This window comes from Grammomys surdaster, unplaced genomic scaffold, assembly GCF_004785775.1.
Source record: "Grammomys surdaster isolate TR1022 unplaced genomic scaffold, NIH_TR_1.0 125688, whole genome shotgun sequence".
Lineage (NCBI taxonomy): Eukaryota > Metazoa > Chordata > Mammalia > Rodentia > Muridae > Grammomys > Grammomys surdaster.
The window spans coordinates 2,318,214-2,343,892 of NW_021620524.1; the positions used below are offsets into that span (position 1 = coordinate 2,318,214).

At 53.7% G+C, this 25,679-nt stretch overlaps 1 protein-coding gene across 1 annotated transcript; it reads left to right on the top strand.

Annotated features, from left to right (window-relative positions):
- Positions 1-15,587: 15,587 nt before the first annotated feature.
- Nptx1 (neuronal pentraxin 1) lies at positions 15,588-24,925 on the top strand. Its single transcript, XM_028787935.1, has 5 exons — positions 15,588-16,190; positions 16,477-16,684; positions 18,521-18,765; positions 20,451-20,630; positions 21,273-24,925. The coding sequence occupies exons 1-5, from the start codon at positions 15,747-15,749 to the stop codon at positions 21,492-21,494; spliced, it is 1,299 nt and encodes a 432-aa protein (XP_028643768.1). The 5' UTR covers positions 15,588-15,746; the 3' UTR covers positions 21,495-24,925.
- The last annotated feature ends 754 nt before the right edge of the window (positions 24,926-25,679 follow it).

Below are 25,679 nucleotides of genomic sequence, written 5' to 3' on the forward strand. Positions count from 1 at the left end.
GTGGATGGGCCAATCAAGGGAGGCTGGGAATCCATCTAGTGTGACAGTGGACTGGGCTTCTGCCTGTCCTGTACTCACTGATATTCAGACATGATAAGGTGCATGAACTCACAGCAGAGAATCTGTCAGGACTCAAACCAAGGCTTGGGAGAGGGTTCGATGCCCTCTTAACCTTCTGGTTTGTTTTAAAGACGGAGTCCACTGGGTAACTCTGGCTGCCTGGAACTTGCTCTGTAGACCAGGCTGGCCTCACACTCACACAGAGAGATACACCCACCTGCCTCTGCCTCCCAAGTGCTGAGATTAAAGGATGCACTACTACGCGTAGCTTCTTAAAGGTCAGGTACCCGTGGTGGAGTCCTCGTCCCTTCCACACACCAGCCCTGTGGTTCCCTTCGCCTGTTTTCCCTGCTCTGATGTGCCAGTCGGAAATAGGTTGAATGGTTCCTCTACCAGGCCATTGAAGCTGGCAGAACAAAAGCCACCTGGGGCTGGCTCACACAGACAGGACCTTGTAGGAAAGGCATTTGTGACCTGGAAGACCAAACAGAAGCTGGGAAGCAGCAGGAGCTGAGTGTCACGGATCCTCATCTGTTAGGAACCTGGCTGCCACAGCCCGATACAAAAACCCCCCAGACCAGCTGCCCATAATGGCAACACCGCCTTCTTGTTCTCTCCTAGGTCATGTAGTCAGTGGGCGACTCCTCAGTGACCCAGTGGGTATGTCACAAGGAAGAGAAAGCCACCTAGATGATGTGAAATGCCCTGGGCAGAGTCACTTGTATCTCATGACATTCAAACCCACGGAAGGACTAGAGACTGAATTAACTACAGAGATGATTTGACCAGCTACATCATGGAGCCCCCACAAAACCTTAAATAATGGGTTTTGGGGCTTTTGGGTTGGTAGCTGCTTCAGGTTACAAGGAGAGCACAGGAGCCGGGTGCCTCTTACCTGAGCTACAACCTTTGCAACCAACCACAGTGATTACTGGCCCAGCATTTTCTGGAGCTCTATAGCCATTCACTCAACTTGTCAAAGCTGAGTAGGGGTTGGTTCTGGGACCCTATGATCAACAGTCTGGCCAGACACCCAAATGATAACTGTGGACTTGAACTCATGTCTGATGTGAGAGTTTGTCTTATTGAGGCACGGGAGCCTGGAGCTTTGTGGCCTATGGTGACTCCAGGGAGTTAGTTTCAGAACTGAGGTAGACTACTGGATGCTCAGCTGGTCTCTTAAGAGTTGGAGACCCGGCCATATAAGGGAGACCCACCTGTTTGCCTTCAGAGTGTCAAAACACTTTCTTTTTTTTTTTTTTTTTTGAGACAGGGTTTCTCTGTATAGCCCTGGCTGTCCTGGAACTCACTCTGTAGACTAGGCTGGCCTCGAACTCAGAAATCTGCCTGCCTCTGCCTCCCAAGTGCTGGGATTAAAGGCGTGCGCCACCACTGCCCGGCATCAGAACACTTTCTAAACAGCAGTGGCACTTTGGCATCCCATGACAGCTTATCTCTTTGAGGTAGCTTTCAGTAATGCTTGACTGTGAACATGCTCAGAAAAGCTGGGCAGGAGAGAGTATGTCTCCAGGACCCAGCAGGCTCAGGTTAGAAGAGGCCGAGATCCAGGATAAACTCTTGAACCCTGGTGCAGTCTTGGCATCTGCATCTTGGCAAAGCAGGTAGACTATGTGGATTAGCATGTCTACTTTATAATGCATACCTTGAAGAAGCAAACAACGGCCGTTAGCCACTGTAGTCACGGCCATAGTTGGCCTGACCACGAGAGGATTTGCATTAGGTTAAAAGGCACTGGCGAGGGCTTGTACTGTGTGGCTGTGTAGCACAGTCCCTGAAGCAGTGAACGTCATAGCACTCTGGGAGGTAGAATGGAGGCTCCTAGGGGCTGGGATTGGACATGGAAAGCTGGTGTTTAGTGGGACAAGGCTTCGGTTTGGGAAGATGGAAATGTTCCAGAGGTGAACGGAGGTGGTGGCTACACAGCAATGGAACTGGATTTGCTCTCCCTGACGGTGCACTTAAAAATGGCGGAGACAGCTAATACAGAGTTTAAATTATAAATTAAAATATATATAAAGAGACTAAATAAAAATTAATCACAGGCCAGCCAGGGCTACATAATAAGTTGCTGCCTCAAAACCAAACCAAACCAAACCAAACCAAGCCAAGCCAAGCCAAGCCAAGCCAAGCCAAGCCAAGCCAAGCCAAGCCAAGCCAAGCCAAACCAAACCAAACCAAACCAAACCAAACCAAACCAGAGGTGCTAGCTAGCGTGCAATGACCTCACAGTGCAGCTGGTCTGAGCATCCTCCTCCTTCCTGTCTCTTACCAGCCACAAAGGAGCCTGTGGAGCCTGGGACAACCATTGCTTTTTTGCCTCCCTGTTAACCCTATGTTGTGAGTGACCATCTTGGCGGAATGAAGACTTAAGACCTTCTAGCTCAGCTCCTCTTGGCTCCTAAACTGTTGAAACAATGTTCTCCAAGAAGTTGGGATTTCCCTGGGAAGTGTTTCCTGGGAAAGGGTAAAGGCTGGTGCCTGGTGCCAGCCAGGAGAATCTGTCACTTGGAAAGTGATTCTATACAGTTCTGACAACTTGTCAGACAATTTTGCGAGAGACTGGAGCATAGACAATGATGAATCATTTAGGGCAGGGCCACACCTGGACCAAGACTTCTCAGCTCTGCGAATGTCCTGCCTTCTATTCTAACCTAAGCCTCATGGACTTGAGCCCAGCGATGGACTTGAGCAGGGAGCACTGGAGCACGGCTGAACTCTTCCTCTTCCCAGTGTGGACACAGCTAACGAATCTCTCTGCTTTTCGTGTTGCTTGACTCTTTCATTGGCCTGTTGAGAATGAGGATCGAAACCAAACTCCTCAGTGCTGCTAGAGCCCAGGCAGTGACCAAACCCCTCAAAGTCCGGAACAACCAAAGACAGCTGTGTTTACTGAGTGCCTCTGTCCATCAACAGCATTCTAAGAATTTTGTGGGTTTGTCTGAGGACACAGGAAAGGCAAGCAGGGCGGGGCCCCAGCCTGGGAGCACAAGTTCATAGCTGGAGCACAAGATGAAGCAGACACACAGACCATCTGCACCTATGGTCCCAGAGCCATGGTTCCTCTTCAGGAGAGCACACCCATGCCTAAGTGAGCGATCTCATCAGGATTCATCCACGAGGACCACCTCCTTTATTATAGAGGTGTAACTCTTACATTTAGAAGGGTCCACTGGCCTGACACATACTCATTCCCTAGTAGCCCAGCTTCAACCGTGAATCCAAGTGCTCCACCCCCTCACCTCCCACCCCCCCACCCCAATCATCCCAGCTTACACACTGTTCTAAGAACAACCCAGTCAAAGCCAGTGTGCCTCGTCCTGTTAACTAGGAAGGAGTAGAGGACTTGTAGACGATAAGAAGCTAAGACACCTCCCTGCCACCCCACCAGGGCTAATTTGGCACCCCCCACCCTGTGTTTCCTCCTGTGCCTTACCCAATCCCAGCACCCTGTTGTCTGTCATCTGATGTCTGCGCAGGCTGAGACTGTGGGCAGGGAGCATGAACTAAAGCCAGGATTGCCTGTGTCCCTACCTTGGGGCCTGGCTGTGTGTTATGTGACAGGACATCCACGTACAAGTGCCAGTAAGAGCCTTTGTGGGGGACAGTGAGGGAGGGGGAGGGGGAAGGGAAGGAAAGTGAGGGGAGGAGAGGGTACCCATACAGTGGCCTCCAAAGGTGGGCGCAGCTGAGGGCAGGCGGGCTGCTAAACGCTTCAGCAGCAGATCAATTCTGCAGAGCAATTTGTCCTCTCTCCGGCTGGCCCCGGGAGGCTTAACTTAATCACTCTGGAGCAATATCAGAAGATGGCTGGGATGTACAAATCCCAGCTTCCCCAAAAGGAAACAATTGACTGGACAGGAGAGTCCCCAAGGCAGAGCCCAGACAGCTTCATTAAGTCCCCAAGTGTCCCCCTACGCTTGCCCCTCCCACCTTTACCTCCATTCCCCACCCCTAGAACCTGAGTGCTCACATGGCTCCTCCTCCCTCGCTGGAAGGAAGAACAGAGCCCAGCAGAGTGGGGGGTGGGGGTGGGGCTCTGGGCTGCTATCCAGGGAGGATGTGAGGCTGCATGGAGACAGGTCCACCTTACAGCCTCTGAACAGGCAGTAAGAGTCTCAAGAAACAGCTTGCCATGGTTCTCCAGACACCAGCATTTTCCAGTGGGTGTCTCCTGGTCTGTTTGGATCATCCATGCCTCCCTATGGCCACACCTGGGTGATAGTGATCATGGGCTGAGCTGCCACTGTCCATAGTGAGGTGACCTGAACTCAGAGACAAAGAACCTTTCAGAGGCAGGCACACAGCCGGGGCAGGGGGCAGGGGGCAGGGGGCAGGGGGCAGGGTGCAGGGGGCAGGGGGCAGGGGGCAGGGGGCAGGGGACAGGGCTGAGGCTCTGTCCATAGTTCTGGAGGGTCACAGAGGACACAATCTCCAAGAGAAAAAAAGCCACCCCTGCTACTTGGCCCTCCTCAGAGCCTGGGTTCCCAGGAGCAGCCCTCCTGTGGAAAAAAAAAATAATTGAAGGAACTGTGAAGAAATATTTTCTATGAATGGTCTGATCACCCTGCCTGCAGCAGGCAGCAGCAGACAGCAAGCAGCAGACTTGCCAATGAGATGGAGGTGGCCCCTCCTGCCAGCCAGGAAGGCCCCCTCCCCTGGGGCATGGGATTCCTCTCTCCTAGACCTACTCGCCCCAATCCGAAAAGCCGTCCTTCCCTTCATCTCCCTCCCTCCCATCCTTTTAAGGCGAACGCTGTAGATTTAAGCCACAAATTAAATTTTTAATGAAACCACACAAGAGTAGTGCCCGGTGTGGTGCAATATTGATGAGATTGCAGTGTCCGGCCCACAGGAGCTCACCCCAGAAAGCTTTTTAGGATGTTATGCAATATGGAGCCAAATTAATTATTGGCATCAAAGGCTCTGCGCCTCTGTAGAGCTGCTGGGCCAGTGGGTGTAAAACAGGCACTTTTCATTGTTGTCAGTTCCAATGGCAGTCACAGGAAGAAGGCAATGACTTCACAGAAGCAAATACGAGAGAGAGCCGTGTGATGCCCAGGGTGTAGGGGAAAGAGAGGGCTGGGAGGGAGCAAAGAGGCAGGAGAGGAAAAGAGATAATATGTATGCAGAGAGGCAAAATGATAAAGGGAGAGATGTGTACACTTAGAGGGAGGGCAAGAATGAGAGGAGGGAGGGAGGGAGGGAGGGAGGGAGGGAGAGAGAGAGAGAGAGAGAGAGAGAGAGAGAGAGAGAGAGAGAGAAAGCACTCTAGCACAGATGAGTATTTAAGACTCCTCACAGATACTGCAGTAAAATGCAGCAGTTCCCACCAGCCATATGCTTGGCTCCCGTGTCTTCTGTCTCTCCCACCTGCACTTCCAAGCACCCTCTACTCAGAGGGGCCATGGGTGGGACCTAATGCCTCCAGCTGGCCATCAGTCCTGAGGCTCTTCCCTACCAGAAGAGCGGGATCCATATCTAGGTATAAAGGTGCATATACCCAGAGTCTCGCCATGAGAGAATGAGCTTCCCAGTGGCCAGGTCTCTGTCCTGCTTTCTGTTCTTCCAGCTGTGGCCAGACACCAGCTCTTCCTCTCAGATGTTCCCAGGCCACCCAGGACAACATGGCCTGGAAGGAGAAGCATCCTGGTCTCTGCAGGAAGCATCCTGGATTCTGCAAAAGCCTCCCAGGAGATCAGGCAGGCTTGGGTCAGGAGGTATATCCAGAACAGAGGGAGGGTAGGCCTCTCCTTGGCCCATGTTCCCTGAGCCAGCACTCTGCACTCTGGCCTTTCCAACTAAGGTCTTATGCCTTTATTTGGTTCCCCTGCATGGGAGGTGGAGAAAGCACTTCACAGCATTAACAAGTCAAGGCTCCCAAGTTGCAGTGACTTGTCCAAGGCTTTGAGACTGAGCAACCACACTCAGTATATAGTACCTCCAGGTACAGCCTATATACTCAGCCCTAAGCCTTCATACCCAACCCAGCCTCTGCGGGCACACAAAGCTACTGTTAATTTGCAGGCCCAGACAAGACCACCCTTGGTCTTTACTCTAGGATGCTCAGGAAGCTGGCAAAGGACTAAAGTTACTTTGTTATGGGTGTCAAATGGCTACTGGGAGAATGAGGAAGCAGGGCAGGCATGGGAAAGCTCATCTAATCCCAGTTCTTGGGAGGCAGAAGCCCACGGATTTCTGTGAGTTTAAGCCTAGCCTAGTCTACATACTCAGTTCTGTTCCAAGCTAGTCAGGTATACATAGTGAGACCTTGTCTCAGAAATTAATAATAAATAAATAAATAAATAAATAAATAAATAAATAAATAAATAAATAATGTTTTAAAAGGATAAGTAGATAGGTTCAAGGGCCTAGGCTTGCCCAAAGGGAACATGGGGTATAGTCATGGGCTAAATGTTGATCATTCTTGTAATTCAGAGTGGGGCCCTGGTTCTCTAGACGGCATCACCTTGGATACTCTTCCCACCCCACCTTGATTCCCGACCATCACCCCACCCAGTTGGGCTCCCTGCCTAGTACTGACACAAGCCATTCCAGGTCTTCCCGAGGCTCCACAGGGTCCTACCACGGTCTGAACCTTTCCATGTGATCTACAGTGAAGCTCTGCTGACCACTGAGTCTGAATTCTCAGCACCTGCTCACCTGCCCTGGCTATTCTCAAGCACCTGGGAGCCTCAGAGTCTTTTCAGGTGCCTGAACAGTTCTTTCTCCCAGTTTAGAACTACACATAAGTGTTTCTTCTGCAGGGAACTAGCCAGGATCAGCAGCTGCTGCGTGTTTACCAGTTGGCCCTCTTTGGCTGGGTTTGCCACGGCAGGCCTGAGGCTGGTGGGAGCTTGGTTGACAAGTAGTGTGAGCGGTGAAGGGTGGGAGAGGAGGGATGGAGGGACCTATCAGGGTAAATGGGCCATGGACATCCTGGGGCAGTTAGAGCTCACCCCTGTGGAACTTTCCATGACCATTCAGTTCCCAAGGGTTTGCTGAGGCGGGAGTGACATGGTTCTCTAAGCCATTGGTCACAGGCATGGACACCCTGTCCCTTGACCACACTTCCAGGAGGGTGTGTGTCTATATAGAGTATGTATCTACAGCTAAGGTTGAAGAATCAGAAGTTGGGAGCTCCAACCTTCCTTTGCGGGATGAGGTCACAGCCTGAGAGAATGGCAGGGCCTCCTCAGCCCCTGAAGCTCCTTACACTCCGAAGTCCCCTCTCATTCGGTCTACTTCATCCTTGAGGTAACTAACAGGGTGGCAGTGGCAAGCCCTTCCTGCACCACCTGATGTGACCAGCACCATTCTGTGTCCACCCGATGGACAGCACTTGGTGACTATCCATGACAAGAATGAACACAGTGGACTAGGGCAGGGGGTGTCTCGCTATGCTACAGAATGGCAAGAGAGATTTAAGGAGGGACTTGGACAAAGTTGGTAAGGAGGTGGCCGAGGCTGGCACATTACCAGGCATCTACAGGTTCTTGTTGTGGAGTTGTTTTCAGTCAGTGTAGGGACATGGTCCTCAGGAAAGGACTCGAGGATGCAGAGACACCACCAAGCAGGATCTCACTTCTTTGTTTCTCTAGCTCCTAGGTGTTTAAGCAGTTCCATGTCTACCGTTTTCTTCCTTCCACACATGGAGTTTGAGGGGGATCCTATCCCAGGAGCACCTCTTCACCCACACAAGCTCCAGGAGAGATAGTGGTGAGAGACCCTCAGGGCCAGAGAGATCTAGACGCTCAATCAGCAGGGGGTGCAGAGAAGTGGGCGCTGACTGTCTGCTCACCGGCCAGCTTTCTACTTGGCTTTGAGACCCTCCCTGGCTTGGCCCCACTGAGCCAACAATACCCCATCCTATAATAACTACACTCACCCACCTGACTGGTGCTCACTGTATGCCTGGCATTCCACCGAGTGCCTCTCCTCCTCTGTCTGATTCATATCCTACCTGGAGCTGAAGCTGAAGAGACAGAGTCAAGACCCCAGGGCTTACAGACAGAGCCATCCGCCTCTGCCTCCCACTGCTCCATCTTGCCACCGGCTTCACTGTGAACCGGAGCGTACCTATCACGTCATTTCTTCACCTTTTTACTCAGAATAGAGGCTGGCAAAGAGCCAAAGGACTTCCTCTAGTACCCTACAAAATCACGGTCTAGGGAACTCTAAGCCATTGGAGGCCAGCTTCAGTCCCACCTCCATGCTGCCTTACAGACATCTCCTGATGATTACAGGCAGCGGATGCTCCAAAGAGAAACTTAAAACCGAGAGAATTCTATCCATCAATTAAAACAAAAAATAGCCAGAAACCTCGTTCTGTCTCCAGGGTTCAGAAGAGTTCCTGGCACGCAGCAGGCCCCTGAAGACTATTCATCCGGTAAGTGGCTGAAGGAGTGGACTCTGAAGGCCAGGTCCTGCTTTCCTGGAATCGTGTTCCTTCTGCACATTTTACTAGACTGCCTCATTCCAAAATGGGTAGAACACCAGAGGCTCACCAGCTGGGTTGTCTCCTCCTGGGCTCCTTTAGCAACAAAAAGAGGGACTCACTCGTGCCCAGGGTCCAAGAGTATATTTGAGCTGTGGCTTTATTCTGACATGTGTCATTCCCCTAGTACAGCGGATGGCCCCAGGGAGGCCTTCGACCTCACACCAATTACTATACTGTCTTGGCTCAACCAAGGGCCACCCTGTCCCCAAGCAAAAAGGCGGGAGAGACACCGCTCCCTGCTAGAAGGAGCCTACGCTTTTCCTTTCCTAGGTATGAGTGATGGCGTCCATATACAGACCTTGTAGCGACTGTAATCCCTCGCGGGTGCATACCATTTTTATTCCGAAGCACTTTTATACCTGGACTCATTTTATATTTCATATGCTCTCTCCTGGTGTTTGGCAGATAGTAAAATTGATGTGCAAGGACACAGCGAGCAGGCAGGGCCCTGAGACCCTTCACACCAGCCAGGTACATGAACGGGAAGGAGCGTCTTACCTCTAGGACTCGGAGCTAATGTGGGTTGAGGTTCACTCCAGGCCATTCTCTTTTACATTTATGAGCTTAACCGGAAAGGCAGGTGAACATCGCGAGGCACTTTGAATCCCAGAGAGCACTGTACAAACGCCCTGCAGCGTGTCCATTGGTACAGTCCTTATTTCTTTTAATGAAGAGACTAGAGAGCTTTAAAGGTCCTTTGAATGTTGGACTCCTTCCCAGTGTTTTCTTCAACACCACCATCTTCCAGGGTGGCTTCCCCCTCCTGGCTTGGCTATACCTCCATTCAGAGGATGCAGAGTCAGCCTCATGTCCCCAATACCCTAAGACTGCTTTGGCTCAGTACAGCTTGGGATGTGGAGACTCCACCAAGGAAGGGCAAGGCTCTGGGTTAGGACTCAATGTACTTTCTTCCTCCAAACCTGCTCAGCTGACACCTTCTCTCCTCTGAGGGCAGCGTCCCACCACTGCCTCAAGAGGAAGAGAGATGAAGATCTCTCAGGTTATTGTCTGTCCTTCTTGACCCAAACCCAAGCCAAAGCCAAATGTCCTGGGCTGTCCTTAATTCCCTAAGATGTCTTCAAGTTCTCCTCTTTCTTCCCTGGCCTCTGCTACAGCCCCAGTTCTTCACCACTCACGGTTTCTACCGTCCTCAAGTTCATTCTTCCGGGATCTTAGAGCTCCCAGACACAGGACCACTGCTGTTCTTTGGAGGACAGGGCACTCACAGGAGGATTTCCTGGTTCTCAGCCAAGCTCCCTAGCCAACTAAAGTCTGTCTGACCGTTTCTACCGCATCCCCATAGGACACCTGTTTTGCATTTCATGACTGAGAAAGTAAACACCCTGCCATACTTGCTCATGATGATGAATGTTGTTTGTGAGTGTGTGGTCTTGAGATTGAACCCAGGACTTTGTGCATGCCCGGCAAGTGTTCTACCACTGACCTACACCTGTACCTCCCATGTTGATTGTTCAAACCACCTCTGTGCCTCCCACACTCTCCCAGGCCTCCCTCTGATTTCACCTGATCAGCAGACCCTATTTTACCACACTGCCCAGACCTGTTCCTGGCTTGGTCAGTTCCTGCCGGTGGGGCTCAGTGAGGAAAGCATGCTTGTATCTGTCTGCTGTACTGGATGGCGTGCTCTCAGAAATGGGGGTCGACATTTTATTCATCACTGGCCCTGGCACCTCTCCTGCTCTCGACAGATGCTCTGGAAATATTTGCCAAACTGGGAGCAAACATTAGGAATGTTTACACTGTGCTAAATGCCCAAGATCTTGCCTGGCATCTGAAACCTCTGCTTGGAACAGCCAGGCAGCACTGCATCCCCACCTTCGAAGGCCTGCTTATTGGGACCAACAAACAAGATTAGGCCAAGTTCCTACCTCTGACCCTAACACTAAGCTCAGCCCATAGGAAGGGGAAGGGCAGGGCAGGCTGAGGGACCATTAGGTCTCTGTTCCCAGTCAGACTGGGCCAGCAGCTGGCTCAAAAGGAAGAAAGGCTCAGGAGAAGGTGACCCTTCCTGGGGAGCCCCTGTCAGGGCACAGAGAATGGGGATGGGGGTGGAGTCTTGCCTGTGACTGCTCAGTCCCCACAGCAGCAGGCTCAGCTCCTTTGTATTTTCTCAGTGAGTGCAAACAGTAAGCAAGGCAGTGTCTGACAGAAGAGACAAGTGAAGTGCCATGGAGCCCAGAGTTCCAGGAAGCCTCACCCATCTACATATTTGCTGTGGATGTGCTGGGCCCTGTCTCCAACAGGCTCCCCAGTGTGAGCACCTTTCTCTGCCTGGCAGGGACTCTTGACTGGAATGGAAGGACTCCACAGCCATCCTATTTTCACCAGACCTCCTGCGGTGGGCCTCCACTCCTTTCTTTATCTATGGGAACAGTAGTCAAAGGATGCCTTAACCAGACACGTGAGGAAATAAATACAGAAGGAGGATTGGAGAAAGGACAGCCAGGGGCTGGCAAGGGCTCAGCAGTGAGGAATGCTCATTACCATGTCTCTGTGTGTGTGTGTGTGTGTGTGTGTGTGTGTATGCCGTGCATTGTGTGTGTTTGCGCATGTGTGCGTGCATGTGCAGTATGTGTGCATTGGTGTGTGCACACACATGTATATGCACGCGTGTGCATGCACACATGCTTGTGTTGTGCATGCATGTGTGCGCGCGTGCATATGCATATGTGTGCATGTGTGTGCACATGCGTGTATGTGCACGTGTGTGCATGCAAACGTGCATGTGTTGTGTGTGTACGTGTGTTTATATACACACATGGCTACAGCTGCCCACGGTGGGGGTGGGGTGGGGGAAGGGTGCATGAGTTGATGGGTTTCCTGGAACTGGAGTTACAAATAGTTGTGAGTCACTTATCACTTGTGCTGGATACCAAACTCTAGTCCTCTAGAAGAGCAAAACACACTCAACCGCTGAGCTAACTCTACAGTCCAATAATAAATATTCTGTTCTATTTTTTTCATCATTTTTTAAAAAATTAAAAGTACAACAACTTCTTGTCCATAAGATAAGGCAATGGTCACGACCATGAAGAGGACAGAGGGAGAGACCTTTCCCAGCACACCCAGGGAGCAGGTCCCCTACATGCCACATGCCAGTGGGTGAGGCCCTGTCAGGAGAGTGACTCTGAGGCACAGGTGGGCTGAGGCTGTGACTCAGAGGCCTGTGAGGCTGGCTGCTGTCAGAGTCACTCCACCCTACCCCCTCAGTCCCAAGGGGAAGGGAAAATTTTGAAGGTCCTGACTGTGTCTTCAAGGCTCAGCTGCCTGTGTTCCCAGTGGAATCGCCCCTGGTGGCAGTAAGGAACCCATGGGTTGCTGTCTGTGGATACTGTCTCCCTAGTCTTGTGTGAGGAGTGCAGCAACATAGAGAGTGCCAATGGTGCCAGCACCAGCCAGGAGGAGAAACAGAATACAGGCAGTGCCCCAGCCACCTGAGTGCTAAAGAGAGTCAGCCCCCAAAATCTCTAGAATGGGGGCAAGGAAAAAGCCAGCCACTCTCTCTATGCAGGGCTTCCTCACCCAAAATAGGATGCAGACACAGCTCGTCCCCCAAAAGGTTTGTTTGCACATGGCCAAGTTGCCCTGTGTCCCAATGGCTAGCAAGACTGTACTTTTCTATTTGGGAAGGGAAGAATAGACTTCCCTTTACCCACTCCCAGGTTTCCCCCAGCAGGGCTAGCTTTCCTAAAGCACAAAGTGGATCTTCATGCTAGAGGGGCTCAAAGGCAGGAGTTGGGGGGAGGCTGGCACTATTTCAGACCCACCTGTCACCTACACATGTCGGCCTCCATGCCTGATGCATGTCCTGCTCATAGCCACGGCCATGCTGCAGGGCGGGGCTTGGGTGCACCCCAGTGTGAGCTTCCACTCTCCGGTGGGTGAAGACCCTGCTGGGCACTGCTGTCCTCAGAGTACTGTGTGACTTCCCTGTGTAGTCCTCCTGAGTACACCCATCCTTTCCACCCTGGCACCAGATATCCGCTTGCAAACAGAATCTACCTCATGCTCGTTGGCCCACACCATGTGAGAACTGCTTCCTTCCTCAGTGTTGTGCTGAACCCAGGCCAGCTGACTGTTCAGTCTTCGGCAAGTCTGCAGGCTGGTTAACACAGCCACCATCAAGGCCTAAATTATATAAAATTATAATCAAGTAATTACAATAGAAACTGAGTATTCTAAATGCATCGCTTCCTAATTATATTATACATCTCTATTCCTGCAGTTATCGATGGGGTTTGCATGGGCATGGTGGGAATACACTACAGCTCTGTGCTAGACCCCAAGGCTTCCTGGGCTCAGGTGCCGCGCTGTGTCCACAGACCGAATATTTACCCTACTTCTCAGCTCAACTCCAGGCTCTGGGATGTGGTGCCCAGGCCAGGCACAAAGATATGCCTGTCCTCACGTACGTAGTCAGTGGAGCCCGCCCACCAACTTCCCGGGTTTCCACTCTGATGGTTCTGGATAAAGTGGACTCTATTCCTTTCCCCAGATCCTCTGGGCTAACAGACGGTCAAAACAATGAGAGGCAGAGCCAACTTTATAATGACCAGGGTAGACTCTCCCTACCTAGGATCCTGAGAACCCTCTGGAATGGATTTAAAGAGGGTAGAGGCCTCTTCCAGCGTGGTTGCTCACGGGGGCTGGGCAGCTCCCATAGGGGTCAGCATAGCGCCTCCAGGTGGACCGAGCATTTAGCAATGGTGCCCTAATGGACCGTACCCTTAACTGTCTTCCCTGCTCTGGGCTCCAAGGATCCCAAAGGTATTGCGGCCTCTGGACAGGAGCCCCGCCCCCTCCCTTCATCCTCCGTCAAAGGGTGAGGCACCCTCAGCGCCCAAATGTGACAGTACCAAGCCACCTAGGTCTCCTGGATGATAAAAATCAGAGTCTTGGGCCGCTCCTGGGGCTCAAGACACAAAATCGAGCTAAGCGCCCAGTTCCTCTTGCACACCTGCAGGGGAAGGGCCAGGCTGGTTTCCTGCGCCCACGCACTCTGAGCAGGGATAGCCTCGCCGCAGGGCCAGGCCGGGAGCTGCTTCGCTTTAGACGCGTGGGGGGAGGCGCCGCCGGGGCCGAAGCGCTAGGCCTGCGCGGGGTCCCCGCGTCCGTCCGCACTAGGTTGGGAGTTGGGCCCAGACGTCGCCCAGCAGAGCAGCGCCCCGGGAGTGGGTAATTCCTAGCTCTGCCGGTGCACGTCCCGCGCAGAACGGCGGGAGGCAAGTCCCGGGGCCCCAGGGGGACCTAGGAGGCGCCCAGATGCGAGCCGCTGCGTTCCTGCGCTCTGTACCTGACGGTAGACCCGCCGGAGTGAGAGCCCCGCACTCCCTCCCTGCACCAAAGCCCAGGACAGCGGCGTGCTGGGCGCGGGGTCCCTCTGGCGCCCGGAAGCGGCGGCCCAGCGACGAGCCTGGCGTGCAGGGGCCACAGCAGCTCGCAGCACGGACGCGGGATGGTTAAATGCGGAGACTAGAAACACAGGCAGTGGGGCGCCCCTGGGGCTTGGGGCTGGGAGGAGGCGTCGCAGAAGACCTGGATAGTGGCTTCCCTGTCAATCTGGCTTCTACCCTCACCACCGGTGATGCCCATCGGGGAGTGGCATCCTCTGTCCGAGGGCTGCTGGTGGGTCCCGGACTGGCGCCTCACAGTCGGAACCCAGTCTGGCTCATCGCAGCGCCCCGTAAAAGGTGTTGTGGGGCAACCGAACGCTTAACTGGAAGGGGTGGGGGGCGGTCTACGGGGCTAACGCGGCCAGCCTGTAGCTGGGCTCTTCCAGTCATTAAAAACCCCATGTGGGTTCTCCCCGCCTTCGTTTTCTTTTCAATATAATTGGGTCTTGGGCGAGTTCCCAGGTCCAATTCTGACTCCGACATGGGGCTGCAACCCAGACCCTTGTCCAGAGTCCCCAGAGACATTGGAACCTGGACTGGAATCCCAGCCAGGCAGTGCCGCTATCCAGAAAAAAGGAGGCGTGGGTGTGCGGGTGGCTGGGTAAGGTGTCTTTTTAGGAAAAGGGTTAAGAGGTGCGAATCCCTGTAGATGCAAAGCCGCTGCTCACCTCTGGGACGCCTCCCCAAAAGTCCAGGGGCTAGGCGGGATTCAAGTGGACCGGTAAGCCCAACACTCACACATATACCTACAAAGGGACACACAGACACGCCCAGAGCTTTAAGGGAAGAAGCTCCCCCCAAGGGCCCCTTTTGAGTGGCCAGCCAGATTCTGGGGCGCCACCTGCCTGGAACTAGGCTGGCTTGGATGACAGGAAGGGTTCGATCCGCAGATCCGAGAAGGCCTTAGCCCTGACGAGTGCATAGTGGGGGCTCTCGTTTCCGGGGGCGGGGGACGTTATTAGGTCCACAATCCTCAGGAGTTAGAAGAAGGGGAATACAGGAGGGCGGGGAACCAGGGCGTGGGGATTCCCAGACTCAGAGTGCTCGGTGGCTTTCAGCCCCACACGGACGTCTATGAATCATTGTTCCGCCTCGCGACCCCTTTTCTGGACCTCAGCGAGCTGCGCGCCAGGCACACCGACGTTGACGATTTAGGAAGAGGACTGCGAGCGCACCGGAGCCCAGACCACGCGGGCGCTGTGTGCGACCAAGCGAACCGAGCAAGTCTTGTGGCCTTTCTTCTTTTCCGAGCCCCGCTGGAGATTAGGGGCATCGGGCAGGTGCCCCACCATCTAATCCAGGCCCACAGCTGATCTCCCCCTTGGCCCTGTATTCTGGGAGCCTTCGGGGAAGCGGCGCTGGCCCGGGCGGGGGCGTGCGTGCGGAGGCGGTGGGAGGGGGCGGTGGCGGATACGGGAGGGACGAGATGGGGAGGGCCGAGGTAGCTCCAGCCGCGCTCCCGTGCGACCCCCGCGGCGCCGCGGGGCCCGTCCGCACACAATTAAAGCGGGATTCCTCCCCCGCTGACGTCGGCGGCGCCGAGGCCCCTCCCGCGGCTGCATAAAAGGCGCGGGCTCCGCAGCGCAGGCGGCAGTGGGGGCCGAGGAGCGCGGCCGAGAAGACTGTGCAGCGGAGAAGCGCGGTGCCCAGAGCGCGGGCCGCCTGCGGAGCGACTGCCCCAGCCAGCCCGATCTCGGTCTCACCGCGATCCCCACCGGAGCCGAGCGGGCCCGGTGCTCCAAGTGTCCGCAGCCATGCTGGCCGGCCGCGCCGCACGCACCTGTGCGCTGCTCGCCCTCTGCCTCCTGGGCAGTCGGGCCCAGGATTTCGGGCCGACCCGCTTCATCTGCACTTCGGTGCCGGTGGACGCCGACATGTGTGCCGCGTCCGTGGCCGCGGGCGGCGCGGAGGAGCTTCGGAGCAACGTGCTGCAGCTCCGCGAGACCGTGCTGCAGCAGAAGGAGACCATCCTCAGCCAGAAGGAGACCATCAGGGAGCTGACCACCAAGCTTGGCCGCTGCGAGAGCCAGAGCACCCTGGACGCGGGTCCCGGCGAGGCCAGGTCGGGCGGCGGCCGCAAGCAGCCTGGCTCCGGCAAGAACACCATGGGCGACCTGTCCCGGACGCCGGCCGCGGAGACGCTCAGCCAACTCGGGCAAACTTTGCAATCTCTCAAAACCCGACTGGAGAACCTCGAGGTCCGCGTGAGCTGCGGTTTCCCCTCCGCGTTGTGCGCCCTTCTGCCCTCGCCCACCCCATCCCGACCCGGTCCGGCACCCCCGCCCCCCTTTCCTTGCCTCTTCGGCGCGTTGATGCCAGACGGGCGCCTCTCGAACCCTGCGGGGCACCGAGGGCTGCCACTCGCTGGAGCTCCCCTCCAGGCCGCCCCCGCAATCGCCCCAGGGACCGCGTCGCGGGCCTTCGCGTACGGTCCGGGCTGCACGCCTAACGGTGTGGTTTTCCCCTGCCCTTGTACCCCCGCAGCAGTACAGCCGCCTCAATTCTTCCAGCCAAACCAACAGCCTCAAGGATCTGCTGCAGAGCAAGATCGATGACCTGGAGCGGCAGGTGCTGTCTCGGGTGAACACTCTGGAAGAGGGGAAAGGGGGCCCCAAGAACGACACAGAAGAAAGAGCCAAGATCGAGAGCGCCTTGACCTCCCTACACCAGCGGATCAGCGAGCTGGAGAAAGGTAAGGGCTCAGGGGGACGTGCTGCATGCTCTCCGCTATCTCCAGAGACACTGCCTGCCTGGGTCCTGCTCCCTGGCCTGGCCTCTTGTCCCGGACCCACTCTGTAATCCCTCCCCAGTCAGGGCTTCCTGCCCAGTTCCTAGGCTGTAGATACCTCTCTGGGGACGCAGCAGAGCTTAAGAAGGGATTGTACAGTACAGTCAGGACACTCGCAGGATTTCTTTTTCAAGTCTGATTTGTTTAATCTCCAGCAACTTTGCACAGTAGCTGTTTCTGGCCCAAGCCTTCCTTAGTAATGAAAGCCTGGCTTTGGCTGGAATCTGTCACCAACAAATCTGAGCACCAGCCTTCTTGGGGCCATTGGGTATCTTTTCTGCCAGTTGTCCAGGAGTCCTGTTGTCCTTTCAGGATGACGGGGTCCCTCTCTGTACCTTGAACCCCCTCAATCGATTTTCCTTTTTCCAGTGACCTATCTTGCACGCCTCCACCTCCGCATTTGCCCTGGTCATGAACTCAGGCTAGTCCTTAGCACCTGGCTGGGTGTGCTGATGAGCTATGCCCTGAAGTCACAGAAATCAAACAAGGTTGTAAGAGGAGGAGGGGGTAGCCCGGTTCAGAGCAGGGCCATGTGACCCTGCTCGGACTGCAAAATGTGCAGGATGGATTTAAACAGTGCCATCTTAAGGCGTGTTATGTAACTGAAAAACATCAAGGGAAAGAGGAACCTAAGGAGGGAGGGGTAGGAGATTTAGGAAAGGAAAACACTAAGAGAGATGCTGGCACTGACACCACCCCCCCTCCCCAAACGACCATGCCTGAATTAGGAGGGATCTGCTCTAGGGATCAGTTCTGCTCAGTGGCTCAGTGGCTCAGTTGGCTTGAGGGTGGCTTTGTTTCTGTCCTGTCCTGTTGCTTTCTAGAAGTCACTCTGAATTCGGGGACCAGGTTCTTCCTGGGACAGGGGTACAACCATGCAAGGCAGGTGTATTCCTTGGCTCTAAAAGGGTAATTGTGCACTGCTCAGTGGGACCTGTTTTCCTGAGAATCAGTCACAGCGGGGGCCCAGGACCAGCCACAGGAAGTGTAGAGGTGGAAGTGAGGGTTAGAATTTCCCAGAGGATGCTGGTTAGCAATCATGGGGTGACGAGGCCTAGAGCCTAAATTTCCAGGAAGCTCATCAGAGGCTGTGTGGCATCACCTCTAAACACCACCCTGGGGGCCCTGGTTCAAGTAAGGCTGATCTCCCCAGTGCCCTGCCTCTCAGTAGGTTCCAGGCAGCAACCCTAGGGGAGCTGGTAGAGACCTGCACCTCCCTCTGAAGGGTCCTTGCAGCGGTGCGCGCAGGTCTGAACGATTGACTGCAGCGTGTCCTGGCTTCAGTGGAGGGGACAGGCGGAAGGGCATGCTTGTCTCTGGTGGAGACTGAGAGAAAAGCCCAGTACAGTCAAGAGGTTCTGAGCACCATCTAAATCAGGTCGGCCCTCAAGGGGGCCGCTCAGAGGGGAGCTAGCCTGGTTCCTTCTGCAGCCACACCTTCTCAGTCACTTGGCCAGTGTGCACTGAAGCAGGCCCCATTCTCCCATGCCTACTTTGCAGCCCAGCAGCAGGCTCACAGTCTGTCCTGTGCTCTTCCCTTACCTTGGCCTCTTCGAGGATGGCACCATGTGGCAACAAGAGCTGGCAAGGCCCAGAGTGCAGAGACCTTGGGTCAGCTGTTTTTTGCCAGCTGGCCCTGTGCCCCGTCTGCATCACGAGACTTGATGGGGACCAGGCACGACTCATACCCTAAGCACTTGGTTGAGGTACAAGATGGCAGGGCTCACTTGTCCTCCCTAGGTCAGAAAGACAATCGCCCCGGAGACAAGTTTCAGCTGACATTCCCACTGCGGACCAACTACATGTATGCCAAGGTGAAGAAGAGCCTGCCGGAGATGTACGCCTTCACCGTATGCATGTGGCTCAAGTCCAGCGCGGCACCCGGAGTGGGCACGCCCTTCTCCTATGCTGTGCCTGGGCAGGCCAACGAGCTGGTCCTCATTGAATGGGGTAACAACCCCATGGAGATACTCATTAATGACAAGGTAATGCTGCCACAGGGCAAGGCTCACCCAGGACCCTGGGGTGTCCTCAGAGCTGCTAGCCCACACCCCCGCTAGAGCTTGTGAGACTGCGGGTCTTCTAGGGTGTGGGGCTATGATTCTGAGAAAAAATGTCTGCCCAGCGAGACTGGGGGAGGTGGAAGCTGGATCAGATCGGAAATGGGGAGGAACATCTTCACCTGCCCTCGTAAAAGAACAGGGAGAGCTGGAACATTCCAGAAAGAGGCCTTAGCTGGTGGAGGGGAGGAAGGGAGGGAGGGAGGGAGGGAGGACAGAGGACCGTCCGGGGAATGTTCTAGTCCATCTTGGCTCCTCCTCCACTGGCTAGTTGACTGCCTTGGGCTCTCCATTTTGGTGACTGTAGATACACTAGAGCATGGAAGGCTTCTAGAGACTCCCCGGTTGTCCAGACCTGTCTCAGTCTGCCCCTCCCTGGAAGAGGCCAGCTCCCTCCCACCCAGGAGAGGATAATTTTCTCTCAGTTGAGCTTAGCTCCATGCTGCTTTCCGGGTTAGTGGAATTAGCTGCCAGCTCTCAGCCCCCTCCTCTGTGCTCACCCGTAGTAGAAACGAATGTCTCAACCCTGACTAGAAACAGTCGGAGGCTCTTGTTTTGAGCTTCTGTTTTAAATGCCACAGTAGAATGCATGGTGTTTTCCCTGGCGCCCTGGGGACTTGTCACGCGCCTAGGGTGGGTGAGGGTGTGAGACCCTGCTTCAGGTCAGTCTGAGATATTTTCATGGCTCCACTCAGGTTCTCTGCAGGGGTTGACTGCAGGCAGTGTAGACCGAGGACCCAGCCTTGGGGGTGGAAAGCTGGAAAAGATGAGAGACTCAGTGGGGGAGGCCTGAGGCTGTAGTAAACTTCACCACCAGGAACACAAGCTCTGTCAGAGGCTCATGTTTTGGGGAGAGGGAGGTGATGTGTCCAGATGGGTCTCGAGGGCTTTTTGGCGAGGCTGCTGTTTTCAGGTGGGATTCCACGGCACATGCACGGGTGGGCTGGGAGATGCTAAGGATATTTGAAGGGGTGGTGCTTCAAGAGTTCAGGAGTCCCCATAATTAGACATCCAAATTCAAAACTCACATAGTTGGGATTGAACATAAGACGCCTTCTCTAACTAAACAGAGAAGGGGGAGATGCCAGAAGCCAGGACCCTCGCCCTTACTCTTACCCCCTACCTTTCCCCACCTGCACAATGTCCTCTGAAGCTTGGCAACTGCAAGATCCTGCTTAGCAACTGCATATAGACTCAAAGCAGAGTACCATGTCTTCTTAAGAATAGCAGGGAGACCATAACTCAAGCAGTGTACCATATCTTCTGAAGAACTGCAGGTAGATCATAATTCAAGGCAGTGTACCATATAGACCATGACATGTTTCAAGGCACAGGCCAAGAAAATTTTGTACTTTTCCACCACCTGGACCCTCTTACCTCCTCCCCTTGTAAAACACGCTATAAAAAAGCATTTCATGTTCAAAAAAAAAAGAAATTAATAAAAAAAAATAAAAAATAAAAAAAAAAATAAATAATTAAATATTAATAATCCAATGAGTTCAGGAGTCGTGAAACAGAGTGAGGGGCGTGGCGGCAGAACTTGAGAGCATCCTCAGCAGAGGGTGGCACCGGGCTTCGGTGTCCGTAATGTGTGTCCTCCTCTTTCTCAGGTGGCCAAGCTGCCCTTTGTAATCAATGATGGCAAGTGGCACCATATCTGCGTCACCTGGACCACCCGGGACGGGGTCTGGGAGGCCTATCAGGATGGTACCCAGGGCGGCAATGGAGAGAACCTGGCACCCTATCACCCCATCAAACCACAGGGTGTGCTCGTGCTGGGCCAGGAGCAGGTACTGGTCTGGGCAGAGGGTGAGGAGTGTGTGTGTGTGTGTCCACGGGTGTGTGCTAGGAACAAGTTACACCAGTTCAGTAAGCTCCATGGGAGTGGGCCCAGGTCCCAGCACTCTTGGGAAACTGCAGCGGGCCTCTCTTTGGCATGGGAAGCCCAGTTCCACTTTTAGCAATGAATAATTTAGTTCCTGTGAAATGGTTCATCTCCCACTGGGCATAGGCTGGGAGGGAGATGAGGGGACAGGAAGTCATCTCCCATTCCTGTTGAGCCATCTTCCGGCAGATAGGGTGTTTGAGAGGGTTCGGAGACACTGCTGCCTTGGCTGCCGATGGCTCTCGCCCACCCTCCACTCACTATTGCCCGGGGAACTGGGTGTGAAGGGTGATATCTCAAGACCCCCGGAGGAATGATCTGTATCCAGTGTGGACTAGCACCAATTCCTTCCCTGGCCTCCTCTCAGGGAGAGACAGGTACAGGAAAGAGAACAGTACCAAGTAAACAGGGTGAGGGGAGAGAGGAGACCCTGATAGGGAGGGAGACGGATAGCCAGGCTTCCCCCCTCAGCAGCAGGTGGCTCAGCTAGGCCTCTCTGTCACCCAGCCAACCCCTTCTCTCTCTCATTCCCCACTCTTTTCCAAAGGACACTCTAGGTGGAGGGTTTGATGCCACCCAAGCGTTTGTGGGTGAGCTAGCCCATTTCAACATCTGGGACCGCAAGCTGACCCCTGGGGAGGTGTACAACCTGGCTACCTGCAGCAGCAAGGCCCTCTCTGGCAATGTCATCGCCTGGGCTGAGTCCCAGATCGAGATCTTTGGTGGAGCCACCAAGTGGACATTCGAGGCTTGTCGTCAGATCAACTGAAGGCTTCAGGCTAGGGCTGAGCCCCCGGCCCCCAGCGCCTGCCCACCCTGCTTGTGCGGTGACCCATCGTCTCTCTTCTCCCCTCCCCCCAGGAATGACTTAAGGCCATGGCCCCTGCACACGCACACAACCTGGTTTGTCCTCCTTGTGCACATGAAGCAGTCCCGGCTCTTCTTTGGCCCTAAGGATACCCCCTTCTCTCTAGGTGCCCTACTATTTCCTGGGCACGCCTAGCTAAAGCAGGCGGCATCAGCTTTGACAATGCAGAATTACGTGAGAGAGAAAGAGAGTTTGTGTGTGTATGCGTGTGTAGGGGAGGCTTTCTTCTAAAATGAGATAGTTCGTTCCCTTCTTTCTTTGTGATTTTTGTAAGTTTCCCGATGGGTCAGCTGCCTGTGTGCCTCAGGGCTGGTGCAGCTTCCTGCAACACCCATTTGTCCTTGTTTGCAGACCTCTTCGGGAGTGACATAGGTCTCTGTTGACATAAGTCAACGACGATTCGTTAAGGCTAGGAGACCTTTCCACAGGAATCTTTATTTGGGATGATAAGTGGATTCTCTGAAATTTAAAGGCTGGTTGTCCAGGGATGGCACCACCTGCTAATCATCCCTTTCCCACGCCCCCATCAGGCTGTGTGCTGTCTGCATCTGAGGGCAGAGTGGGTCCCTCAGCAGCTCTACCCCACGACTGCTCCTCACCCTTGGCCTTCCTGCCTCCTTGTATCTATCAAGGGACCTATTATTCCCTTTCAGCTTCCAAAGCTACTTCAGCCCAGTGGTTCTGAGAGGAGAGTGCCCTTCCAGAGTCCCAGGAAATAGGGCCTTGGCACCCACCCTTCCTCCTCTCTCTGGCAACGAGAGACCAGAGGCTTCAAGTGGGGATCTCACGTGCTTGGTCTCAGCTCTCAATAGTACTGAGACCTGACCCATAGTCTGTGGGAATGGTTTCCCACGGCATTGTTCACAGCCATACTCCCTCCCTCAGCACACCCAGGCCCAGGTGAGCTAGCTCAGACCCCTCAGGGGCCAGGGGCTCAGAAACCTCTCATGTGGAGCCTGCTGGCCAGGGTGGGGCCTGCCATCCACTCCTGCATTTCATGGGGCACAAGCTCCACAGCCCCAACCTGCCGCCGGCCTGTGACACCGAGCCCGTGGCTTTTCCTTATTGAAAGTAGCATGAGTACCCCCCTTCTGGGCCTTCCGAGGAGGGGGACAAAATGTGTGTGTGTGTGTGTGTGTGTGCACATCTGTCTGTCGAATGCTGAGGAGGCTGTGTCCAGGTGGGGCAGACCCCTGCTTTGTTCCCCCGTGTTGTGGGCACATGCCCAATGACACCTGGACTACGTCTCCAGTAGCCTGACTAGCAGAAGGCTGGCAAGTCTTTCTAGAAACCTACGCACTGCCTGGCTCGTCTGCAGCTGCAGACACTTACTTCCTCAACAGGAGCAGGTTTTCCACCTGCTGTTCCTTCCAGGGGCACCTGTCTCCTTACACACAGGTCCATGTTGTGTCTGAATCTAGTGCATCCGTGTCTGTCTGTGTGCTGTCTGTGTCACTGTTCTTGTGGGTGTCTGCACGGTTCCCCAGTCACTGCTCTGTGGCGCGTCCCTCTCTGAGAGGGTGCGGATCAGGCTGTGCTCCATTGTCCAGCAGTGGCTTTTTCTTAGGTAATTGTGCTTCCTCAGCGCCCGTCGGGTTGTGGCATCCTTGGATCTGTGGGGATCTTCTGTGTTTGCATGTTCCTCAGGGTGGTGTGTTCCTTGCTCCCTTGGTCCGATGCGTGTTCCCTTGCCTGCATGGACTTCTCTGGTTCTGTGTTTGTGTGCCGAATGCCACCCAGTGTTCTGTGATCACCCATGTAGCTACTGAAAAATGGCTGGGTAAGCAAACCAGGGGTGTTGGGGAGGTCGAGAGAGAGATCAGCATTCCTCTCCCCTCCCCCCTCCCCAGACATAGCAAGAAGCATCTCTAACATCTAGGTTGAGAACAAGCCTGAATGGTACCCATGGTTGGGAGAGAGAACTTGAGCTTCGAATTGACTTTCCAGACCAGATCGAGCCCCACCCTTACTTTAGTCTTCTGGGAGCCACCACCAGGCGAGGCCCAGAGCCGGCTGTGCCCGGTATACTCCTGCCAACCCCTGTCACCAGCCCCAGCCCCTGCCAATGCGGACCCCAGACCACTTGCACCCAGACGGGTGGGGTGGGAGCTGTCCGTTCAGGACCACAAGCCATCCTCTGCCCTGGCTTAGAGGGCAGAGCACACCCCAATGCTTCTGCCTCTGTCCCTTCATCTCTCAGCTCCTCTTCCTTCTCCTCCCCCCTGCAGCACCCACGGTGCCAGGGACAGACGCTGACACCTAGCTCTTGCCCTGCCCCTAACTGGAGTCTGTGCCAAGCCCTCCTCTCCTTCACTGTGTTCACAACTTGGCACTTTGCTGGCCCTGAGAAAGGTAACGACAGCCGCAAATCTAATCCGCATAACTTCTCATCGACTCCGTAATCTGATTGATATTCCCTCTTGCACTGAATAATACATGCCTCTCTCAGGTAAGCCATTTTATAAAATAAGAGATAAAACGCACTGTCGAGACAGTGTTTGCTTCTGCCGATGGTGTCCGACAGCACCCTGGGCATTGGGGTGGTAGAGCTGCCACGGAGGCTCCCAGACCCTAGGGGCTGAGAGCTCACTTGAATCGTAAGCCTTCTTGCTTTTGATAACACAGTATTATTTCTCTTACTGTAGAAGAAAAAGTTTATTACCAAACAAGAGTATTTTTATGAAAGAATAGGACAAACCTATAAATTATCTCAACCTATATCTCCCTTGAAAATCCTTTCAGGCTCTGCCAAACCATAGGACTGAAAGCAAGTATTTTGGAAGAAAGAGATACATTTTTGTATGCTTTCTTTTCCTTTTGTAGACTCCCGACTTATTTTCTAAGACTGCAAAGATCACTTTGTCACCAGCCCTGGGACCTGAGACCAAGGGGTTGTCTTGTGGGCAGTGAGGGGGAAGGACAGGCTGGCCTGAAGTTCACAGTCATTCCAATGAGCTCTGATGAGGGGTCACCAGATCTTGAAGGTGTGTTGGGGACCAGGAGGTTAAAAAAAAAGGCCCCTGATGTGGGTTCTTCCTGTTGGAGCTGGTTACGTGGAAGGAGATGAGAATTTGGATACCAGTTCTGAGCTTGACAGAAGGAGCTAGGGTCACTCTGGCTAACACGGGTACAGCATCCTCAGTAACCCGAGCGTGGCTCGAAGCGGTCATGATTTCATCCAAAACACAACGTGTAAACTTACTCAGCTAACAATGGGAAATGTATTGCTTCTGTGCGCAGTGGACTTACGTGCAATTTGTTCACAAGGGAACAAGTCATTGAGGAGAAACAAAAGCCCAATACTTAGAGTCCCAATTTTGTCTTATTTGCCAAAAAAATAAAAAAATAAAAAGAGCAACCCTCCTAGAGTTGATATTGTTACAATGTACATACTGTAAAATATGAGAGAATCAATGTATCTTACTTTTTCATTATTTGCTAACCAAAGCTGTACATTTTTCATACAATCCGCAGCCTTTTGAGTATCAGAGGGGTAACCCCACACCCATCAGCCATTCCGGAAGTGCACTATTTATACTGGTACCCTTGCTTTTTTTTTTTTCCCATTTTCTTGCTGAGATGACATGAATTGTTAAGTTTATTTTTACACAGTAAAGAGTGAAGAAAGACTGTAGTCTCATTGGACTCTTTCTCGTGTGTGTGTGTGTGTGTGTGTGTGCTTGCAAGAACATATTCAGGTAAATGTGTGTACATATGAAGGCCAGTGTGTGTGTGTGTTTGCAAGTACATATGCAGGCAAATGTGTGTGCATGTGAAGGCCAGAGTTCAACACTGGTGTCTCCTTCAGTTTCTCTCTCATTTTTCTTTCTTAAGATTTTTCTTTATTATGGGTGTTTTGCCTGCATGGATGTATGGATGGATGGATGTGCCTTGTGTCAGCAGAGGCTAAGAAAATGTATCTGATCCCCTGTAACTGGAGTTACAGGTAAGTTGGGAGCCATCATATGGGTGCTGCGAGCCAAAGCCAGGCCATCTGCAAGAGCAGTCAGTGTTCTTAACTGCTGAGTCATCTCTCCAGACCCCCGTCCCCACCCAGCCCAGCCTTATTTTTAAAAATAAGTTCTC